General features: G+C 47.0%; 1 protein-coding gene across 2 annotated transcripts; it reads left to right on the top strand.

Annotated features, from left to right (window-relative positions):
* Positions 1–2,709: 2,709 nt before the first annotated feature.
* On the top strand, positions 2,710–20,843 carry MAF1 (MAF1 negative regulator of RNA polymerase III). 2 transcript variants are annotated; one of them, XM_078879532.1, is made up of 7 exons: positions 2,710–3,654; positions 11,189–11,317; positions 11,842–12,010; positions 12,961–13,082; positions 14,721–14,840; positions 15,854–15,955; positions 17,211–20,843. In XM_078879532.1, the coding sequence occupies exons 1-7, from the start codon at positions 3,572–3,574 to the stop codon at positions 17,224–17,226; spliced, it is 741 nt and encodes a 246-aa protein (XP_078735658.1). In that variant the 5' UTR covers positions 2,710–3,571; the 3' UTR covers positions 17,227–20,843. The 2 variants fall into 2 exon arrangements, with proteins under 2 accessions (XP_078735658.1, XP_078735659.1); XM_078879533.1 differs by lacking the exon at positions 15,854–15,955.
* Positions 20,844–21,850: the final 1,007 nt, after the last annotated feature.

Here is a 21,850-nt window from a genome sequence, read left to right as displayed (position 1 = left end):
TTCACACCTGATGATGATTGCTTGTGTTGCAGTCGAAACGTCGTGATAATTTTATTGTTTAATATTTTTATTATTTTATTATTTCCCTTCTACGTGACTTTACCGAAAGAACCAAGGATACTGTTAAGTTCTTCCTTGATAGAAAAAAAACACTGGATGGTCACTTGGCATTATTTCCTGAATGTATGCGACATTTAATGCAGGGTACAAATCGCTTGTGCTGGAAGTTCAACTGTTCCCAAAGCACTTCAAACCTACTCTTCATGATAATAATTTAGTTGTATAGTGTCATTCATGCTAACTGCATCCCACAATGCTGCACATTAATTATATATAAGGGGCCGTCCATAAATGACGTCACGCACCTAGGGGGGGGGGGGGTCAGACATTTGTGATGATGTGTGACGAGGGGGGGTTTGAGAAATATGACATCACATCAAAATGCGCAACTTTAAATAAATATAATAGACAACACGTTCTACTTAATTAAATAGACTTTCGATTTAAAGCTTTCGTGACTGCAGGGATTCATCTTCTTGGTTCTTTCGGTAAAGTCACGTAGAAGGGAAATAATAAAATAATACAAATAAAACAAAATATTTCTCACGACAGACGCTGTCTTTCTGACAGACCTGTTCTTCACCTGAGGACGGCTGCTTGCGTTGTGGCCGAAACGTGAGAAATATTTTATTATGTTTTATTTTTATTATTTTATTATTTCCCTTCTACGTGACTTTACCGAAAGAACCAAGAAGATGAATCCCTGCAGTCACGAAAGCTTTAAATCGAAATTTAGACGTCCTTCCTGTTTTGTTTTTAAATACAGTCGTGTACGTGCAGTGATTTATTTCAGCCGGAGTTGCCTGGGGCTGGGCTCTGGAAAATAATTCGTGTTGGATGTTGTTGTGGTGCTGATATATTGCACGAGTCATTTGAGCCCATGCCGTAACGCATATAATTAGCCGGGCAATTAACTCCAACCAATCAGCAGAGACCGTTCGGGTGTTTTTAAAGTTTGCTTTCGAGTCAGAAAGCGCCACGATCGTAGGAATCGATTCCAACTCCCTTAACTTTACAACACATTTTCAAACGTGTCCATTATTCTATTGTACTTTGTAACAAATCGATACAAAAAAAAATAATCTCTCAACAACTGAATGATAATCGCTCAGCCTTCAATCATCGTTGACGATCACAACCCCTATTTTACTTAAAGCTTTCGTGACTGCAGCAATTTATATTCTTCGTGGCTTTACCGAAAGACCCAAATAATATATAATTCCTACTTTGTTGAACACGTAGTAGGCTTTCGCGACAAATATCCACAAAGCAGAGGTGGGACAAAGTCATTGTTATGCAAGTCCAAGTCGAGTCGCAAGTCATCAAATTCATGACTCGAGTCTGACTCGAGTCCAAGTCACATGACTCGAGTCCACACCTCTGCCACAAAGGTGTTTTGGGTTAGGGGCCGTCCATAAATGACGTCACGCGATATTAGACGATTTTTGACCCCCCCCCTCGTCACACGCGGCGTCACAAAAAGTCAGACCCCCCCTCAAATATGACGTCACAAAGCTCTGCCCCCCCCCCCAAAAAAAAATAAAACATGCTTCAAATCGCTTTAAACTATTGTCATTGTACTGCGTATTTAATGTGGCGCTGCACGCTGAGGAGAAAACATTTATTAAAAAGTCTATTTAATAAAGTAGAACGTGTTGTCTATATTTCAAGTTGCGCATTTTGATGTGACGTCACATTTCTCACCCCCCCTCGTCACATCGTCACAAATGTCTGACCCGCCCTAGGTGCGTGACGTCATTTATGGACGACCCCTTAGATCAGTGTAAAGATAAACCAGCCAATTAGTTCGGTTTGTTATGTTAACAAAACGTGCCAATTCGTTACTACTTCAGCACAAAGGTGTGTTGGAGAGTGATTGCAAATGTGGTGGGTTTCAAAATATGGAAAGTGGAGGAATCCGATGAGCTATGAAGCTATTTTTTACAGATGTCGAGTAGTGTGTTTATAACGTTACACCAACAAACCAAAAAAACAAACTCTCCAACACAGCGGTGTGCTCAAATCGTCACTAATTTGGCTCGTTTTGTTTACGTGACGCAGCTCACTGATTGGTTGTCGGGTGGCGGCGGGGCGGGGGCACGACGCAACGTCTCGGCCAATCCACGCTCAGCGCGCGCGACCCCGTGGCCTGACCCACACGCCTCGCCATTGGCTCGATCGAATTTCGCAGGCGACCAATCAGCGCCGCTGTTTACGCCGCGAACGGCAAGTGGAGGTAGTGGGGAGGGGGTGTTTGGTAGGGGGAGGGGTTGGTGGGGGTGTTCGGTGGGGGGGTGTGTTTGGTGGGAGGGGGGTGTTTGGTGGGGGGGGGTTGGTGGGGGGGGGTGTGTTTGGTGGGGGGAGGGTTTGGTGGGGGGAGGGTTTGGTGGGGGGGGGGTGTTTGGTGGGGGGTGTGTTTGGTGGGGGGAGGGGTTGGTGGGGGGTGTTTAGTGGGGGGGGGGTGTTTGGTGGGGGGAGGGGTTGGTGGGGGTTTAGTGGGGGGGGGGGTATTTGGTGGTGGGGAGTGTTTGGTGGGGGAGGGCTGTTTAGTGGGGGGGGTGTGTTTAGTGGGGGGGGGGTTGAAGGGGGGGTGTTTGGTGGGGGGGAGGATTGGTGGGCGGGGTGTTTTGTGGTGGTGGGGGGGGGCCGCACACCGCTGCGCGTGCGCGCTACCAAGTCTCCACAGGGCTCGCCAAGGTTCGAGACGCGGCGTTGCGCAGCAGTTAAATTGAAAACATTGGCAGCGACGTCTCTTCTTCAAAACTTCCGCGATTTTCCTTCGCCACGACACACGCCGCTATACGATCGCTTTGCCTACCGTCTAGCCAGCTCGGTTTAAACGCGTGAGTAGATCGCCGTTACGGAGTTTTTTTTATTTAAAATTGTATTCTTTTAAAACTCAAGAATCCACCACACAAGGCCGCTGTGATGATGCCCCGGGCCGATTGCCAGAGCGGCGCAACCCCGAGGCCCGGGCCTAGCGGATTCAGTTTTCGAAGAGCGACTCGGAGTCGTTCGCCGTCGCCAACGCAATTAAACGCTTAAAGAAACCTTAAACACTTTAAACGTTCGTTACACATTTTTTTTTGCATTCAGAAATTTGCATTTATTGTAGGATTTTGTCATTTCGGGATTTGTTTCTGTATTCTCTCCCAACGTCATCTGTCCTCGTAGCCCCCCCCTACCCTCCTATCGCTCTACCGTCTGAGAGGCGACTTTCCCCGCGAGGAATCCAGGCAAGACCGGCGCTTCGCTCGGTCTCGGGCGAAAGCAGCAAATTTAATTGCGGGTTGTTGTGGCTCTTGGCAAAGGAGGCTAGAGGAGTCGGATCTTGTCGTTTTAAGTCTCGCCTCGGCCTAAAGGGTTTATCCGTGACCAGTAACGACAAGGGGCGATTAGTGGCACTAAACTTCCAGTGGCGTGCGTCGAACGAGGAAGATTTGAACTGCGAAGTTGCTCCGTTGGGTTTCTGCTTCTTCTTCTGCTGCTGCTGCGAGACGTCACCGCGACGATGAAGCTCCTCGAGAACGAGAAGTTTGAAGCCATCAACTCGCGGCTCACCATCGAGACGGGCGACTGCCGCATCATTGGCAGGTGTGTGTGGTGTGTGTGTGATGTGTATGTGCGCCTTTGTGTATGTATGTGCGTGTATGTGTGGTGTGTATATGTGTCTGTGTGTGGTATATGTGTGGTGTGTATATGATGTGTCTGTGTATGTATGATGTGCGCGTCTTTGGTGTGTATGTATGTGCGCATTTGTGTATGTATGTGTCTTTGTAGTGTGTATGTTTGTGTCTGTGTGGTGTGCATTGTCTGTGTGGTGTGTATGTGTGTCTGTGGTATGTATGTGTGTATATGTGTCTGTGTGTGGTGTGTGCGTATGTGTGTCTGTGGTGTGTATGTATGTGTGTCTTTGTGTGGTGTGTGTATGCGTGTGGGATGTATTGTGTGTGTATGTGTCTTTGTGTGGTGTGTATGTATAGGTGTCTGTTTCGTGTGTGTATGTGTTTTTGTGGTATGTATGTGTGTCTTTGTGTGTGTGTATATGGCGAAGCGTAGCGGTTAGCGCGCTGCGCTACGAACCAGGCGGCCTGAGCTCGATTCCTCGTGCGGTTTATTAAAAACATCGCCACTGGGGAGACAAAGGCGGTCGGGCGTGGTGCTGGCCACCCACCCCCCTCGTGTGCCGTGCCGTGCCGGCCTTCATAGGTGCTGCTCGCTAACAGCACTTGCCCCAACAGTCCATGGTGTTGGACTTAAGCTGCTGCTGGGCAGTCGCAGCGGGAGGGCAGAGGAGCGACGCTCACAACAACGAGCGGAGCGCCGGGCGGATAAAACGAGGGCCCCGTCGCCTTTCAGCAAGCCTTCCGCATTTGACGCGGCCTCAAGGTGCACCTAGCCTGGCACAAGCGTTGTGGGCTACGTCACTGAGTGATGAGTGGCGGCTGCTGTTTGGGTTCGCGCGCTTGAGCTGTGAACCTGGGGGTCACATCTGTCGTGAATCTGCGGGTTTCACAGCTTAACGGCGGTGGCATTTAGTAAGTGTGATGATGCACACTCGTGGTGGTGCATTGTGTTCAGATTTGAAAACGCGTTCGATGCTAGCTGGTTATTGCCACGGCGTGAGGCTAACCTGGAGGTGTGTGCATTGAATGTGATTAAAGTCGTGTATCCAGGATGTTTCTACTCGAGTAAAGGTGCTTCGTTGTACTTGGGTATACTTTTAAAGGACCACGTCAACACCGCCAATACATCCGTAGTTTGACGCCCCCCCCCTTCAATACTCCACTGCTGGATGAAGGCCAACCTGCGTCGTTTTCGATGGTGGATTTGTTTAGCTAACTTGCTTCGCAATGGGCAAGTGCTTGTTTGGTGAAGGCAGAGAAGTCTAGAGCATTGCCACATCTCTCATCACCGTCGCGGAAGGTAAAATCGCTGTCAGGTGGCAGCGGTATTTGCCCAGTGCGCGAACCGTTGCGCCACCCCTCCACTCCCATGTAAACAACAACGCGTGCAATGCATTTGGCCCTAAACACACCTTAAATAGTGAACTGCTGTTTAGACGTATCGGCTTATCCCCATGGAGCCTTGGTGCAGTGCGAAAAACCACGGTCACATCTGTCGGTAAGTTCACACTCCTCGCATTTCCTGGAAAATGTAGAACCCCTATTTAAAATGCATGCTGCAGCACGAATATTTAAACGTGGATTGCAATAAATACATGGACCTCATATTTCCAATGAAAGGGCAAAGTAGATTTGAACTGATCGGCGTTTTCTTGCAAGCCAATCCAAATCGTGATGTACGCACGCTGTAGAAGAATGAGCACAACCCAAAATAATCTTCACGTGCATACCATACCAACAGATAATACAATAACATGAGAATAATTGGAATGCAAAACCAAACATAATCGAAACGCTGAGTGAAACAGCAAAAAAATAACCAAAAATAATATTGCTAAAAAACCAATAGCCCCACAAAGCAAAGGAAAACCATGATTTCTTAATCCAACATTCAAAATATGTATTTGATCTCTAAGTGTATAGGGCGACTCGTTAAATATACATCCTCGTACGAAGTGTCGTATTTGCATAGTGTTCCCCTGCGTTTGGACAATTCTATTTATATCATTTCTGTTGACTCGCTAGGTAGAACTAGAGAAACCCCACACGTAGCCAGAGTTGAAAGAGCAGATGATTAAATCTTTCTTGATTTGAAACCCTCGTGACTGCAGGAATCCATACTCTTTGGTTCTTTCGGTAAAGTCACGTAGGTAGAAAATTAAATAAATCACGACGTTTCGGGCGCAACACAAGCGTCCATCATCAGGTGGGAAAGCATGGTCTGCTACTGAGGCAGACTGTTTTAAAAGGTTTGAAATGGGTGTAGCCCAAGGGTCATAAAGAAGTGGCCGGGGCTAGTGATGTTAATGTGAGAAATTAGCATGTAACTGTAAGATAGGAGGAGAGTGGCCTCCTCGATGAAGGAATGCAACCCAACGGGTGTAATACGAAGGGCCTGTGAGTATGAGAGTTTAATCCAAAAGACGTGAGCATGAGAGATCTAAGAGAGAGGCATAGAGAGAGAGACAGAGAGTTTAAATAACAGCTGACATAGGCAGGTTGGATGGAAACATCACAGTCAGTTAAGGCTTCACCTGGTTAATAACGTCCTTCCAATGATTGCTCAGTTTGTACCCATCCTCTCGGTTGAAGTTGTGTCTGTGCTTATATATCTGGATGACTTCATGAACAAATCTCTGAAGGTAGCCGGTAGGTTTGCAGAGTACCTCCATCTTGGAAAAATCAATTTCGTGTGAGCCCACAGCGTTAAAACAATGATCGGCAACGGCAGAGGTATTGGTCCTAACGTGTTTCAGATCTGCCTTGTGTTCGCCGGACGCGGTCCGAGACATATCGTTTGATTTCCCCAATGTAACTGCTGCCACAACCACAACTCAGTTTGTAGACACCAAGGTATTGCATGTCAGGAATCACATCTTTTACAGATGGGATTAAATCACAGATTTTGTGTACTGTATTGAAACTAACCTGGATCTTGTGTTTGTTTAAGATTTTATAAATCTTTTTGGTAATCCCAGATATGTAAGGTAAAGTGATGGTTTTGGTTGAATCCTCAGAAGGTTGTCTTCGCATGGCTGGGGAGACAGCTTTGCGGATTGTACGGTCCGAGTATCCGTTCATCCTGAGGGCTTGGTGTACGTGCTCTAACTGACTGGCTAGGTGGTGCTGGTCGGAGATGCAAGGAGCCCTATGGTGTAGTGTTTTGATGAGGGAATTCTTCTGGGCTGGATGGTGGTGGGAGTCAGGCTTTAGATAGGCATTCGTGTGGGTGGCTTTCCTGTAGACCAAATGTCCCAACGAGCCATCAGGTCTCTTCTCGATCATAACATCCAGGAATGGTAGCTTTCCATTAAATATATCATACCCATACTACGCTGTGCATCAATCTTCAGTTCAGCCATAGCATACAGAACAACAAATAATACAAAATACTGATAGAGTAAAACAAATATCAACACTCAAAGGTGTACCATCAGGGACCGCATTTTACAGGACACGGAAAACAACAAGAAATACATAATAAACATACCGAGTTAAGCAGAGCATGCAATCTTACTGGTAGGTGCTTGTATGGGCTTTAAAAATGTTAAAGAATATTAATGGATCGAGTAAGCATTGGACATTAGCAAGAACAGTGTTTCTCTTTGGGTTTCAAACAAATGCTAGTTGTGCAAGTTCACATGCTTATTTGTAACCTTTTAAGACTGAGAGGTTTTTTTTCAAAAGAGACCTTACTTCAAGAGTAGGTACTGCAACAGAGCAAATGGCAAATGTATATCAACAAAGCTAGCAGACCGCACATCCAGCTGAGATTTTTTTTTCCTTGGTTAGGCTACGCATTGAACATTTCTCTTAAGTGTTGAGCATTCAAGAAATGCTAGCAATTTTCACGCACCACAGAAAGCAACCGCCATTATGTATGTCGCAAACATTTGCGCTCATCATTTTCAAATATGAGCTCTTCTAGCGCATTGAAACACACATGAGGAAGAATGCTTAATGCAGGCTTGTAAATAGTGGGGAATAACTAGTGGGGGTAGTTCATATTGTTTTTGCTGCTCATCCTGTTTTAAGAAAAGGACCCGAATTAAAATTGAAGGCTTACATTTAGGGTGGCGATACGGCCCGGAAGTAACGCGTTCGCTGCTTGTTTGCAGAGGTTTTCTGTTGGTATTTGGCAAGCCGCCCGGGTTAAGACTGAGTTTGTATCAACATGCCTTAACAATCGATGTTAAGGATCCCATGAAGTTATTTTGATAAGACTCGGCCATTGTGTGCTGGTGTAACGGTCCAAATTTGACAAACTTAAAATGTGACCTACGAATTACTCTTGATCGGGATGATACGCGGCAATCCATGTCCCCAACTGGCAGACTGATGCCCACTTGCGGGCCGGCTCTGAGTTGCCTTGTGCCATACAGGGACCCCTTCAAATTTATGAGATGTGTAAGGGCCCTCGAGTTGCTGAGGCCTTTACGTGCCATATACTGTCCTTGCAAAGGTTATTATTAGGAAGTTTAGCAGTGACGGGAAAGGCTGCAATTTTAAGAACCAAGTAGATACATGTTATTGTTGTTGTCCCTTGGAATCTAATTTTGGCTCCGCCGCAGGCGGGAGAGTCGGGCAGCAGGAAATTTGACAGCAGCACTGAGAGTGACTATTTTCTCTTACGACCTTCAGAGAGGTTACCCAGCCAGCAGATCCACACCCAGGACTGTCCAAACGAGGGTGGAAGCCTCCAGGGAAACCTCTGCACTGCCCTGACTACTGTAATATCACAGTGCGAGTAATCGGCTTCGGCATAACCGAGGGTAGGCAAACGGTTAAATGCGCTGGGACGATTAATCAACTGAAAATTGTAATCGGCTAACGTTATAATGGCCGATTACCTGGACTTAAATTTAGATTTAAAGCTTTCGTGACTGCAGGGATTAATATTCTTGGTTCTTTCGGTAAAGTCACGTAGAAGGGAAATAATAAAATATTACAAATATAAAATATAAAAATTCTCACGACGTTTCGACTGCAACACAAGCAATCGTCATCAGGTGTGAAATCCACAGCAAGATTTTTTTTTGACTTGTTAAAAATGGCAGCCGCCCCAACATTATGCTTCGCGAAGGTGGGAAACCCCATACAAGCCACGCCCAGCATCACGCGGCTGGTGATGCTAATGTTGACACCAAATTCCCTGCCCATCACCTCCCGTCCAGTATCACATGTGGATTATTTTTTTCCCCCCCAACAATGTTCGTCGTGTATAGCCGAATAAATTAAGGAGATTTAACACGTAGGCTTTCGCGACCAGTATTATTCGTTAAGGTTTTTGGGTTAGATCGCGTTATTATAATTGTGTTGCAACCCTCCACCACCCAACATAGCCAATCAATAAAAAATGTGTACGACATTTCGCTGGTAATTGCATCCAGCATCTTCTAGCGATTTTCAAATTCTAAATGTTGTGGATTCACTCCTCAAACACACCGGTGGGCTGAAGAAGTAACTAATTGGCGTTTTGTTAACGTGACACATTTTTTACTGATTGGCCGTATCGGGTGGTGGACGGTTGCGACACATTTATAATGACGCGATCTAACCCAAAAACCTTTATTATGAAATTAAGGAGATTATTGGTAGAGCAATCGATCACTTAAATAACTGGATATCTCAGTACTAATGGAAATGCATCTAACATGCAGGGTGTCCCTGAAGGTATCATCCATAATTAAATCGTCATGGTAAGACAGAATTTTGGTCACGGTTAATAAAAGTATACACGGGGTGGTGTGAAGATGTTGTTGCAAGAGCCTCATCCCTCTAAACCGCCACATGTGCCACTGTGGCGTTGGCGACGCGCGTCGTATTGAGCCTACATGTCAAACTGTCGTATTGAGATTCGAGGGAGTCCCGGGTGTTCACCCAACACCTCGGTCGTAATTGTTGAAACGCAGTTGTGGTGTGCCGGTAAAGATGGCTCAAAGATTAAAAATAAAACATTGGCGTATTAGTGACATGTTGCTGACATTTCAACAACGCAGCTCAAACTGCTGTCTAATTACAATTATTTTTAGACTGGCAGCGTTCTGCGATTCGTCTTTATATCACCAACTAGTTAATTGTACCTGTTTCATCAGCTTGTAAAGTTGCGAGTTTGATTTTCTATTCAGAGGGGATGGCGCAACCTGTTGTTCGTCGGGGAGGCGATGAGGCAAGTGCTGCTTAGTGGTGGTCATCACGTGCAATGGACTGGTTCCCCCCATCTCAGGAATGTAGAATTTACACCGGCGGTTTCTGGGGGCGCGCACCGCCTGTGGCTCGTTGGAGCGGTGCGGTTTGTGAAATCGATGGGTTCCGTTGGGAAGGAAAGAATACGTCATCACGATTACTCTCCGCACCAAGGGCAGTGCTGTAGAGGGATGTTTTGTCACGTGGGATGTGCTGCAATTTAATTTGGTCAAGTGATATGAGGACGGTTAGTTTGTGCTGGCTGGAGCAACTTGTATCCAGATCACGGGGTCCTTGAGTACAGTGCAACGTCGGCAGTGTTAGCAAAGTGCAAAAAAACACGCCTGTTCTTCTTGTCTCCTGCGCCTCAGGGGTTACCTAAATACATCATCGTCCTGCCCAGGGAGCTCCTTTTATAATGTGAGGAACAACAACTGAAAACATTTGACACGGTGCTACTTGTGTGTAGAGGTTGTGAGTTGAAATTCCAATTGTCGGTGGGTGCTATGCACCTCGTGTTTCTTTTATTGCACTCGGCCCAATGAGCGCCGAACAGATAGATCTGGGTGGCGCGTGTGTGGCTTGGTGGTTAATGCGCAGCACTATGAACCCATTAAAACAATAAACTATTAAAAACTATTTTTATTTTACCAGGTAAGGCCCACTGAGCTATATGGCTCTTTTTCAGAAGTGACATGGCCACAAATGATAGCTCAAGGAAGTGGCTTATGAAGTGGAAATTAAAAACAGCCGAGTACTTTAAATGCATCTTTCTAAATGTAGAGGGAAAAACCGGAGGACCCGGAGAAAAATCCACACGACCACGGGGAGAGAGACACGCAAACTTCAAATATACAGGCATCAGGGTTGGGATCGAACCCACGACCTCTTTGTATACCAGGCGAGGTAGTTAACATCTCGCCACCATGGCGCCCCCGGGCAACCACTAACACCGGTGCTGTGTGATACCTGGTCCTGGTGCCGCTCCCTCCAGCACCCCGCACTGACCATCTCGTGAAATATGGCGTTCAAACAACCCTCGTAAAACAATGCGTTGTGGAGAGGCCTTCATGCGGCAGTGGATTCGACAAAAGCCATCGTGGGGCACCAAGCGGTGGGGGCCTCGTCGGCCACCGTATGGCACGCTCCAATAGCAAGAGACACATGCACACACGTCCGTCAAATCGAAAACTAATTTAATGGCTTTTCTCCCGAGTCATTATCGATATCATGTAAACAAAAAACACATTTACTACCCTTCAGTAGATGCTTTACAGCGTGTCGATCCGTGTCGTTTTGTTGTCGCGGTCAATCAGAATCGAGAGCTACTCCTGCAAAATGGCCGGTGACGACAAGCACATGTTCAAGCAGTTCTGCGCCGAGGGGGAACCGCACCTCCTGCAGGCGCTCTCCCCTCCACAGACGTCCGGAATCAGCCCCAACAAGTAAGGGGGGGATCGCAGGCCGTGTGCCGGTCCTCGAGAGACACATTCAGCACCGTTCAGCGTCTGACCCTGCCGACGCCATCCTTCGGTTGATCGGAAGGTCGCGTGTTTGGTGGGGTTCATTGCGGGGCACTCTTCTAAGTTGTGTGGGGGTCAGCGTCAAAAAGCAGGCCAAGATAATTCTCCAGAGGGGCTCTCTGGAGCTCATTCTGGTAGAGGTCCTTGCAAGCGAGTAGCTGCAGGCTGCGCCTTTATCTCTCGGTACTAACCTGAGACTGCCTGGCACGCGTCGGTGTTTCCAAGCAGCATGGCGACGCCGATACCAACAAGCTGACCGTGTTCTTGCACCGCGTTCAGATTTTTTGAGCTTCGCAATGTGATTTTTTACTTTAGAAAAAATTTCATACATTTGTAAGTGACCCCCCCCCCCCCGCCCACAAAGACCTCATTATATGCAGAACGCGATAGATATATCCACACACGCTAATTGCGAGCAACGTTGTCGTCGTCGTCGTTACGCGCAGGCTGAGCAAGAGCCAGAGCGGGGACGAGGGGGAGCACCCGCTGTGCGACACGTGCTGCCGCAAGACCCTCTTCTACCTGATCGCCACGCTCAACGCCTCCTTCAAGCCCGACTACGACTTCAGCCGCGCCAAGAGCCACGACTTCAGCAAGGAGCCTAGCCTCAGCTGGGTACGGTTCACTACTCCCCCCTCCATCTCTCCATCCCTCCCTGATTGTGATTCTGCTTTACACAAATGAACCACGATTCCGTGCTGATCTCATCAAGGAGGATAAACCACCACGTGATCTCCGGTCATCCTCCGCAGCAGTGGCGGCTTTTGGCTAACCATCGAACAAAGACGGTCACGGCATTGCGCGCTTTCAGATGCGCTTCTGCGGACGTCTGGAATGCTCTTCCAATATTCGAAAGCCACTGTGAAGCTATGCACTTTTAAATCATCTAGATTGTAAACGCATTTTTTTATAAAACTGCTTTTTGTGTTTAGTTTGTTGTCCTTCCGCCGCATTTCCGAGTAGCACGGTTAGTTACGTTCGGTGCTAAAGAAGTTCAACGTGCGTACACACAAGGTGGCAAAGCGGAAATGTCAATCTGCTGAGAAGCATCCGGCTGGGTGACGCAGTGGCAGAGCGCTCCACTCGCACTTGGAAGGTCATGAGGGCAAACCTCGGGTCGGTGTCAATTGAATTAGAACCGCAGGTCAACAGCGGTTGTTGTTGTTACAAGACCACTGTGTTAATGCAACTACTTAACCAGACTGCTACACTCAAACAGCAAGTGTATTTATTTTATAGAGAGGCAGTCGGTCATCGGCAGATGTCAAAAAGGAAGGTCTTGGACGGTGACAGGGAGTCAACAGCACAAGGTTAAAAGAGCAACCTCCCACTGCCTAGGTGGGAGGTTGCAGAAAGCCTTGGTAGCTGGAGGGGGAGGGCTTGTGAGGGGGGGGAGTGGTTGGTGATGGGGTGTGGGCCAGTCGAGAGCCCGTTCAGCTGTCACTCGTCACCGATGTTAACCATGGCCTGGAATGAAACTCAGGTAGCTGGGTTTGTGCGTGGCGCGCCAACCGAGAGCGTCACTCGCTGATGGTGTTTTTTTGCCTTTGTCTCCCGTGCTGTAGGTCACGAATGCCGTCAACAGCAGCCTCTCGTCGGCAGCTGGAGGAGAATTTGGCGATTTGAAGCCGTTGCTGTGGAAAGCCATCGACGACGAGATTGGCATGAACGAGTGCGACATCTACAGGTCAGTGTCGACGGCGAGTGTGGACGACGCACGGGAGATCCGCTCACGAGAGAAATGATTTCCATTTTGAAGCGGCTTACACGATGGACTAAAGTCCATGTCAGAGCGTTGAACCAACACAGCGTTTTTGTGCGTTTGTGTGTATGTTGTGTGTATGTTGTTTGTAGTGTGCATGTTGGTATGTATGTAGGTCGAACTTCTTTCGCACCGTATGTAGATAACCGTTCTAATCTGAGGTGCGGGGGAAGGTCAACAGCCTAAACACAAAAAGCAGTTCTCAAGAAATTAGTTTTCAATCTCGATCCAGTGGCTTCCGAGATGGAGCATTGCAGACAGCCGCAGAAGCGCATCTGAAAGCGCCGCGCGATGCGGTGACCGTCTTTGTTCGATGGCCAGCCAAAAGCCGCCGCTGCTTTGAGGACGACCGGGGTTTGCGTGATGGTCTATGCTCCTTGACGAGATCGACGAGGTATCGTGACATTTTGAGGGCACGAACGGAGTTCACGATCCGGCGGAACGACGACCTGGAATGAACCTCCCACGGGCGCAATGGACCGTGCTAAACCTGATCCGCGCAGTCCACGCTGACACCGCAGGCATAGATGGAAACCCCAAGGATCCTCTTACCCGCGATTGTGGCCACCCTGACCAGACAGCGGAGCTCGCGGCGACACGCTCCCCTGGACAACAATAGAAAGGGGGCTGGCTGGTGCTACAAGGGCGCTCAGGGTGACACAATTCAGGGGCGAACCAACCTCAAATTGAACGTCTCAATTTGTTGCTCTGTACCAGCCGTACGCTGTAAGGCGATGGCGGAGATTCTGTGTTTGAGATTCATCTACTCGCTATTAAGCCAGGTTCTCAAGTGCCCCGAGTAGATAGCTGATGGGATGTGTAAACAAATACTTATCATGTGGAGGGACAGGTACGTGTCATGGGTGAATTGTCTGCTATTTATTTTATTTCTCGAATTCTCAGATGATGCTCACCGTTGTTTTTTTATTTAGTCAGCCTGGTCACCAATGAGTGGAAAGAGAAAAAGAAAATGTGTATTTCTCCCCCCCCCCTTTATTTTGGCAGATGCCAACTCGGAGGATTAAATATGTCAGTGTACCATGTAACAAGCTGTCTGCTGACCAAGTGTTGGATGTTAGAGGCCTCTTGAACTAACGTCATTGCTGGCTAAATTGGCATACGGACAGGCGTTTAGAATTGGTGAAACGAAACCAAGTGTCGCTTTGTAAACGAACCCAAGAAGCTTGGCACGTGGGCAGACAACTTGAGTGTTGTTGAACTGAGTTGGTAAAGAAGAGAGACTGGTATATTTTATGGCATGTCAGTATCAGCGAGTTGCTGGTGTGGTGTGCCAGCCCTAATAATTGCTCGCCACCAACGCTCGGGCCCAGCGGTTTACGAGGCCATGTGGGGAATTTTTGACGTTTTTTTTTGTGGGTGTGTGCCCTGCAATGAACACGAGGCTGTGGAGGTGTGCGTAGGTTTATGGCCACGTGAATTGTTTTCACGGCCGGGCATCTTCGGTCACAATAAGAGCACGTCAACAGCTTTCGTGCCAGGGGCGAACCACGCGGCCGGTAATTTACCCTCGACATTTGTGTCCTCCTGTGTCTCCCCCTGTAGCTACAACCCGGACCTGGACTCTGACCCGTATGGCGAGGAAGGCAGCCTGTGGTCCTTCAACTACTTCTTCTACAACAAGAAGCTCAAGCGCATTGTGTTTTTCACCTGTCGCTCGGTCAGGTGGGTGTGTGTGCCCCCCTTTTGTCGGCGACGACCGCTCGCTAGGCTGAGATGGAGGAGCGGGCGCTGCTCTTACGTTGCCGCTCCTGAGCCGTTGCGAGACAGTTTTGTGTTTCCGTGTTCACAATGTCATCGTCGCGCAATGCTGCGCACCAGTACCACCCCCCCCCCCCCCGCCACAGGCCAGTAAAAAGTAAAGCACGCTTTATTGTGAACAACAACAACAGGCGAGTCTATAGGAGTAGCGGCTTATTTACCACACGCAGACAGAAATCCCCCTGTGGAGCATTCGCAGATTGTTGGGGCAAGTGCTGGCAGTGAGCACCTCCTAAAGGCGAGCACGGCACACGAGGGGGGTGGTGTGGTTAGAACCACGCCCGTCCACCCTTGCCTCCCCAGCGCTGATGCACCAGGTACTCACTTGAGGCTGAGTCTGCCTAGGGGAGGCCCACGACCAGTTTAGATATTCACAGCTCATGTTTTTACCGTGGCTGGAAATAAACGCCCATGTCACTGAAGCCGTAGCACCACCACTGGACTTCCACACACAAGTGCCACGCGTTACACGTGTGTGCGTTGGAGCCAAAACCTACTCTGCGATGCACACACAGCCGTACAATACCAACTATTTTTTGTTTTACCAGGTAAGGCCCACTGAGCTACATAGCTCTTTTTCAGACCTGGCCACACATATGATAGCTCAACGAAGTGGCTTATCACGTGGAAATTTCTCGCAGCCAAATACTCTAAAATCACTTTACTATATGTGGAGGTAAAAACCGGAGGATCCAGAGAAAAGTCTACGTGACCGCGGGGAGAACACGCAAACTTCATATATACCTGCGTCAGAGTTGGGATCGAACCTCATAACCACCAGTATAGCAGGCGAGGCGGTTAACATCTCGCCACCACGGCAAACACAGGCATGCCCAGTAAAACCGCCCGCGCGCACACAGCCACCGTTGTGTGTGGAGGCGAATGCTGATGGTGTCTCCGCTGGGTGTGGTGCACAGTGCGTACTCGCTGCTGCGAGACTCCGGACTCGCCAGCGAATTTGACATGGAGCTGGACGAGGAGGATGGAGGGTCAGACGACTGCGAGGATGAAGAGGCGGGGTAAATAGACGACGCTATCAGCAGCAGCAGCAGCAGCAAGGGGTTATGCATGGTCAGAACATGACAAGAAAGTAACATTGCATTAAATTCCTGGCATGGCTTGATGGCTACGCGTTAACCCCCATCAGTGTTTACATTCACGATTGCTCACCACTGTCAGTGTGGTGATCATTGGTGAGGCATTTTAAACATGAAAAAAATTGCTAGGTGAGTGGCGGAGAGAGGTTATACCAGGCTTAAAGTCCAACATGGAAGGGTAGGCCTTGCAATAGGTGTCTACTTGATGTTTTGAACATCTTAACACCTGTGTTCTTGCCAGAAAGGCTAAAAGTCTTACCTTTTTTTTATTCCATAATCTTGATTCGGGCAAAAAGGGTCCCCTCGATACAAATACCACAATTATATATAAATATAAGGGGCTCTCTAAAGCTCTTCCGCTGCAAGTGGCGTGAGCAAGACGTTTCAGGGCTGCACCTCTTCTTCACATTGCTGTTGAGGTCGGTGTGAAGTCACTCGCTGTCTTCATGCAGCCGGACAGAGGGGGTTCCGCTCTGTTGGCCCGTGGAGCCTTGCGTTCGTAAGCGAAGCCCCTGCCTGCAGCTTCTGTTTCGGCGCTGGGGCTTAACCACGTGCTCGGATTGTCTTTCCCACAGTGACGTTAGACCCCCGATCACTGTTATCTGAAACTGCAAGGCAACAGCCCAAAGAGTGCAGAGATAGCCAGTGGGTCTGTCTCGCCTTGCGCTTGTGTATCGCGACAGCTCATGGCATCCGTGTTCACGTAATCGGCATTTTCGTCTCGTTTTGGTCTTGGTCCGATTGCTGGACAGCCTTGCGGGGTTTTCAACCGGGTCTTAGTCTGTGGCTTTAATTTAGTCATTACATTCTAAGTTAACATTGCACGAAACTTTAAAAATAAGCCGTCAATGGAGTGTTGTTATTCCCAGAAGCATTTTTATTATGTCCTGGTATCATTTGGAGTGGTTAGAGCTTCACTGAATCGCATCAAAAATGTATTAAAAGCTTTGCCTTGTTGAAACAATTCCTGCTTGCTTGCATTGTTGCAGAGGTCCATTGGTACACAAATGAAATGTTCGGCTTTGGCCATTAAACAACCATGCCGCCTTTTTAATTATTCACATTGTACTGAGGCTACGCTTGTTTTAAAAGCCCAAAAAGTGATGTCTTGTGAAGAACATGAAGGTCGTGATCATTTATACCACTAACATTTTTTATGTTTATGTTTGAATTTCAGATGTGGGATGGACTGAGACCTCTGCTGGCTGTTGAAGATTGTATCTCTTAGCAGAATCCTCTGAGACCCATGCAGAGATTTGCAAGTTTGATTCTCTGCTTGGCAAACTCCCTGCTAGCTCAGCCCCATGTTTTGTCGCATCAAAGCATCTTACATTCCTTTACAGGCAAAGCACTTCACTTTTTTCCTAAGCAGCAGAGATTAAAAATGTAAAAATCCATGTAAGCAAACCTTGCAAATTGAAGGAGAAAAAAAAAGGATTAACTGTGTTCAGAGCAGTTTCCAAGCCATCAAGAAAATATTTCGGCTAAATAATACTCTACTCTCGTATACAACGTCGCATAAACGCCACGACCAATTACCCGCCCCACATCCATTCGCAGTATTTGTGCACAGCGTCACTGCCGTTTTCTCATAGATGTTCACAAATCTCACATGCATCCGCTCACTTATGAGGCACAAGTGAAGCTCTTCCCCAAGTTTTAATCAGTTTGCGTTTTACTTATTTCCAGTAACCCATTTGGACATGGTAGTACAACTGTCATATTCTATAGATGTACACATATCCAACCGTCTCACATATCCGCCTACAACTCAGTCTACAAATGAGTCTTTTACGTGACGTACCATATTATAATTTATCTGGCAGAGTTTCGCTTAGTATGTGAAGTCAATCTCTTACCAGTTTGTAAGTGGGGGAAAAAATATGAGTATCAAAAGAAGAAAAAAACATGCATGTCTCGATAATTCATCAACCCGCTTGCTTTATTGCCACCTTATGGCCACTCCATGGAGCAGCAGGTTGGGTGTCTCACGATATACAATAATCTCCACGTGAGCCACCAACTCCGCCACAGAAGCGGTGATTCATGTTTGTGTGTGCGAACGTGCCCGGACAGAGCATTTATGTTTGAAAAAGTGTCAGAAATACGGAACGGGGTTCACGCTTAGAAATATAAGGACCGGCCTTCCAGCATGTCCACCAGATGTACATGCATACGAACAGGGAGGAGGCATGCCTACGATTAATTACCTGGATCTCGTCACATTCTGCAGTAACCACCCTGCATTAAAAAAAACTGTTGTAGCTGGTACGACAGTGCAACAACATACATCATTGCACGCTCCAGCCACGTTCCTCACCTTCAACCTTGCATTGGGAAGTGTGGTCAACACATTACCATGACCAACACGATGTGGGGAGGCCGTCATACAGTAGTGAATTGACAAAAGGGCCGTACGTGGCCAAGTCTCCTTGAGTTTGTGTCGCCAGAAGATGAACCCCATGGGATGCGTGAAACGGCATGCGGCCTTGTGATACATCGCAACATTTCGAGTGGGCGGAATATTTTTTGTTCAAACGTTAAAAAATGTTAACAAATTTAGACTAAATCTGACAATTTTTATCAAAACATTTGAGCGAGGCTAAGTATAGAAGGCGAATTGCACTTTTAAGTTTGAAATATACAAGAACTATGACATTCTGGAGAGGAATCTGTGTAGGCAAATAGAGGAAATGCAGAAAATAGTTGGCGACAGCAGGAGGTTTGTAGCACGCATTCGTCGCATTCTCCAACTCTTCTCTATCTATGCACGTGACCCACAGTCCTGTAAACACGGCCGCCCCTGTTTTACATTGCAAAGACATTCTGAAAACCAGCTGAAATTGATAACACGGCACAATGCTTCTCCACGTAACTCGTTGGGGCAACTTTTTTTTTTTAAATAGGAATCATTTTCTTTCAGCAAACTCGCCGGATGTCCCCAGAGTTTTAACTTTTACAGATAAGTAGCATCGTTCAGAGCTCATTCAGCATCACCACCCGCTTTTATTCTGCCAAAGAGAAATGCTGAATACGTTTAGGGGTAACTTTTTTCTTTCTGCTTGTGGGGAAGGCCGCTCAAGGCTGCTCAAGGCTGCTTCTCTGAAAGTGCAGAAGCCGTGTACAGCCGTGTACATAAAAGATTTGACACAGTCCCATGTTTATGTTGCGACCACGAGTCTGCAACCACTGCTGCAAGATTATTGGGGGGCACGGCACGGCGTGTTCTGCCTGTGTACATTTACGTTTCGGGGACATTTACCTGCAGTTGAAGGACAGGTTTTTGTGGGTTTTCTGTTTTGTTTCTGTAAAAAAAAAGTGTAAACATTACTTAAAATGCAAAAAAATCCAATTAGTTTAATTGCAGAAAAGCCACAGATGGACTTTTCGCTGTGTTTATGCAGTTACATTTTTCAAAGTAATCGGTTGTGGAAATTTTTATTCATATGTTCATTCCGAGAGATGGGCATTTCCTTGTTCGGAATACAGTCATAATCGCTGCCTGAATTACCACCATCACCAGCATACCACCGTAAGGTCGAGATCATAATAATACTAACAATAAGCACTGGAAAAAAATCTAACATTTGTATTTGTTAATGCCAACCTATGGTATTGTAAAGTAAACTTTTTTTTATTTCATCAAGGGAGCATGTGATTATGTGTACAATTTCCATTGCAAGTCTTTTAAATATGTGAAGATTGTTTGCCTGCCTATCTTTACAACACAATGTTTTCATGTCGGATCCACAGTTGAGAAGGCGCCAGTAACTCTGCGAAAACGGAATATCAAACCAATTGTTTGGCTTATTGGACACGGCGATGAAACGGCCCAGTTTATTCACGTGACCACCCTACTTCCTGTGATATATAGCATTTAAAAAGACATGAAAACTCAAGTTGATGCTTTTGTCACAATGTGTTAGAGGGGAGGGTTCCGTGTCCCGTGCTGCAATTCTGTTACAAGTGAAATTGGCAACGGACATGGTGATCCAGTTATTAGATATGGCCCACGGATTTCTAACGACCCTTTTTGACAGCTAAACAAATATTTGTGCGAGGGGCTCCAGATGTCACGGAGTAGAGTGATAACAGATGTAGTAATTGTATTATGATTTATATGTATGTAGAACTTCTTTCGCACCGCACGTAGCCGACCGTGCTAATCGGAGTGGGAGATGTTTAGAGACTTTGAACTAAAAACGTTGCTTTCTATTTTTTCCCCCCCACCCTATTATTTATTTTAGTGGGCATCTATAAATGGACCACCGTATATTAACAAACCCCTTCCTGCACCTGGAATAAACTAAAACAAACCTTTAATTTTATTTCAACGCAACAGTCCACGAGCATGCCCGGTCAATGTTAAAAAAAAAACCTGTGAAAGTGTGTGGATAACAGTTTTGCGTGCTTCTGCTGTAATCGTCGACCGTTTGAGTGACAATTTACGGTCGCACCAGCCATTCCCACCGCTGTTTTGAGAGCCTGGCCGGTTTTCATTTGCCTGCTGCCTCGTCGTCTTCACAGTAGACATCCTCGTGATCAGACCCCAGTGTATTTTACGAAGTGTTAACCCCTTTATTCTGAATCGCTTAGACTGTAAAATAGTCACTTTAAATTTCATCGTTTAGATTGTTTTTTTTTGTGCGCACATTGTTGACATTTGAAGATTTAACTACTGTTGTACGAACATGCCCTTTATTTTTTGTTTGTTAGTAACCGTGTAGTGTTTGAGCATACCGTTATGTAAAGCTTGGTTTTTATATATCCGAAATCTTAATAATTTTAATTAAACTGTTTGAAGTTTTTTTTTATACGTTTAACCGTATTTTTTGTGTGTCTGGATGCGCGCACCTCTGTGTGTATGTATAGTAAACACGACCCGTATATTAGTAACGTACGGTAAGGGGAGCGCTAGGCACAAGCAAATGCTTCGGGTCCCAAGTCGTCGAAAGAGTCCGGGATTTATTAAAACTAAATATGGGCTGCATCAAATATCAGCTGGTACTCGACTTCCTGTAAAATTAACAAGAGCAGCAGAAGGCAATTCATCTTTTATATGCACATATCTTGCGTTGTAGGCTTTCGCGACCAGTAGTATTCATAATGGAGGTCTTTGGGTTAAATCGCGTAAATATAAATGCGTCGTAAAACCCGCCACCACCCGACACGGCCAATTAGTAAGGTCTGTCACGTAAACACAGAACGTGACAATTCGTTACTAGTTCAGCACCACGGGTGTGTTGGAGAGTAAGCCCACAACATTAACAATTGGAGTACGACGTTTCGCCAGTAATCCCTATTGTCTACATTTGTGATACTGGTAGGAACCTCCTGGTTACACCAGCCCACGGGATTATTGTGTCCGTCCGTCGTGCAGGGAGGGGTGGGGCTGGGTGGGGAGGGGAGGGGCTGTTCGCCCCGTGATGCCCTTATAAAACTCAACGTTTAACCTACTCACGCCGGCTTGTGCCCGCCCTCACAGTCGGGCATATTTGCGGAATACACCACGCCGCGGTTGACCCTGGCCATTGACCGAGTAACCCAACGTTCCTACCAGCTCCCTCCGCAGGAATGTGTTATCTCGCTTAGCTCGTGGCTGTCACGCGTGCGTGCGTAGCCCGTCGCGTTTCTCAAGTCTCAAGATTTTCAGTCTTTAATACAAAAAACTAATTTAGTAACATTTCACTTGATAAAGAACATTCGGAGGTGCGGGATAATAAATCAACGGGAGGGGGTGTAGGTGGGGGGGTTTAGGGGAGGTCGGGGGGTTTAGGGGGGGTGTAGGTGAGAGGGGGTGTAGGTGAGAGGGGGTGT

The sequence above is a fragment of the Lampetra fluviatilis genome, chromosome 54 (genome assembly GCF_964198595.1).
Source record: "Lampetra fluviatilis chromosome 54, kcLamFluv1.1, whole genome shotgun sequence".
NCBI classification, from domain to species: Eukaryota; Metazoa; Chordata; class Hyperoartia; order Petromyzontiformes; family Petromyzontidae; genus Lampetra; species Lampetra fluviatilis.
Note: the sequence above shows the minus strand (reverse complement) of the source record. Positions and strands in the feature narration are given on the sequence as shown.

Excerpts from the sequence above, each read along its gene's own strand:
- MAF1 (XM_078879532.1), top strand. The coding sequence starts at position 3,572 with ATGAAGCTCCTCGAGAACGAGAAGTTTGAAGCCATCAACTCGCGGCTC. Across the intron at positions 12,011-12,960 it reads AGGAGCCTAGCCTCAGCTGG|GTCACGAATGCCGTCAACAG; the intron begins GTACGGTTCACT and ends CCCGTGCTGTAG. Across the intron at positions 13,083-14,720 it reads AACGAGTGCGACATCTACAG|CTACAACCCGGACCTGGACT; the intron begins GTCAGTGTCGAC and ends CTCCCCCTGTAG.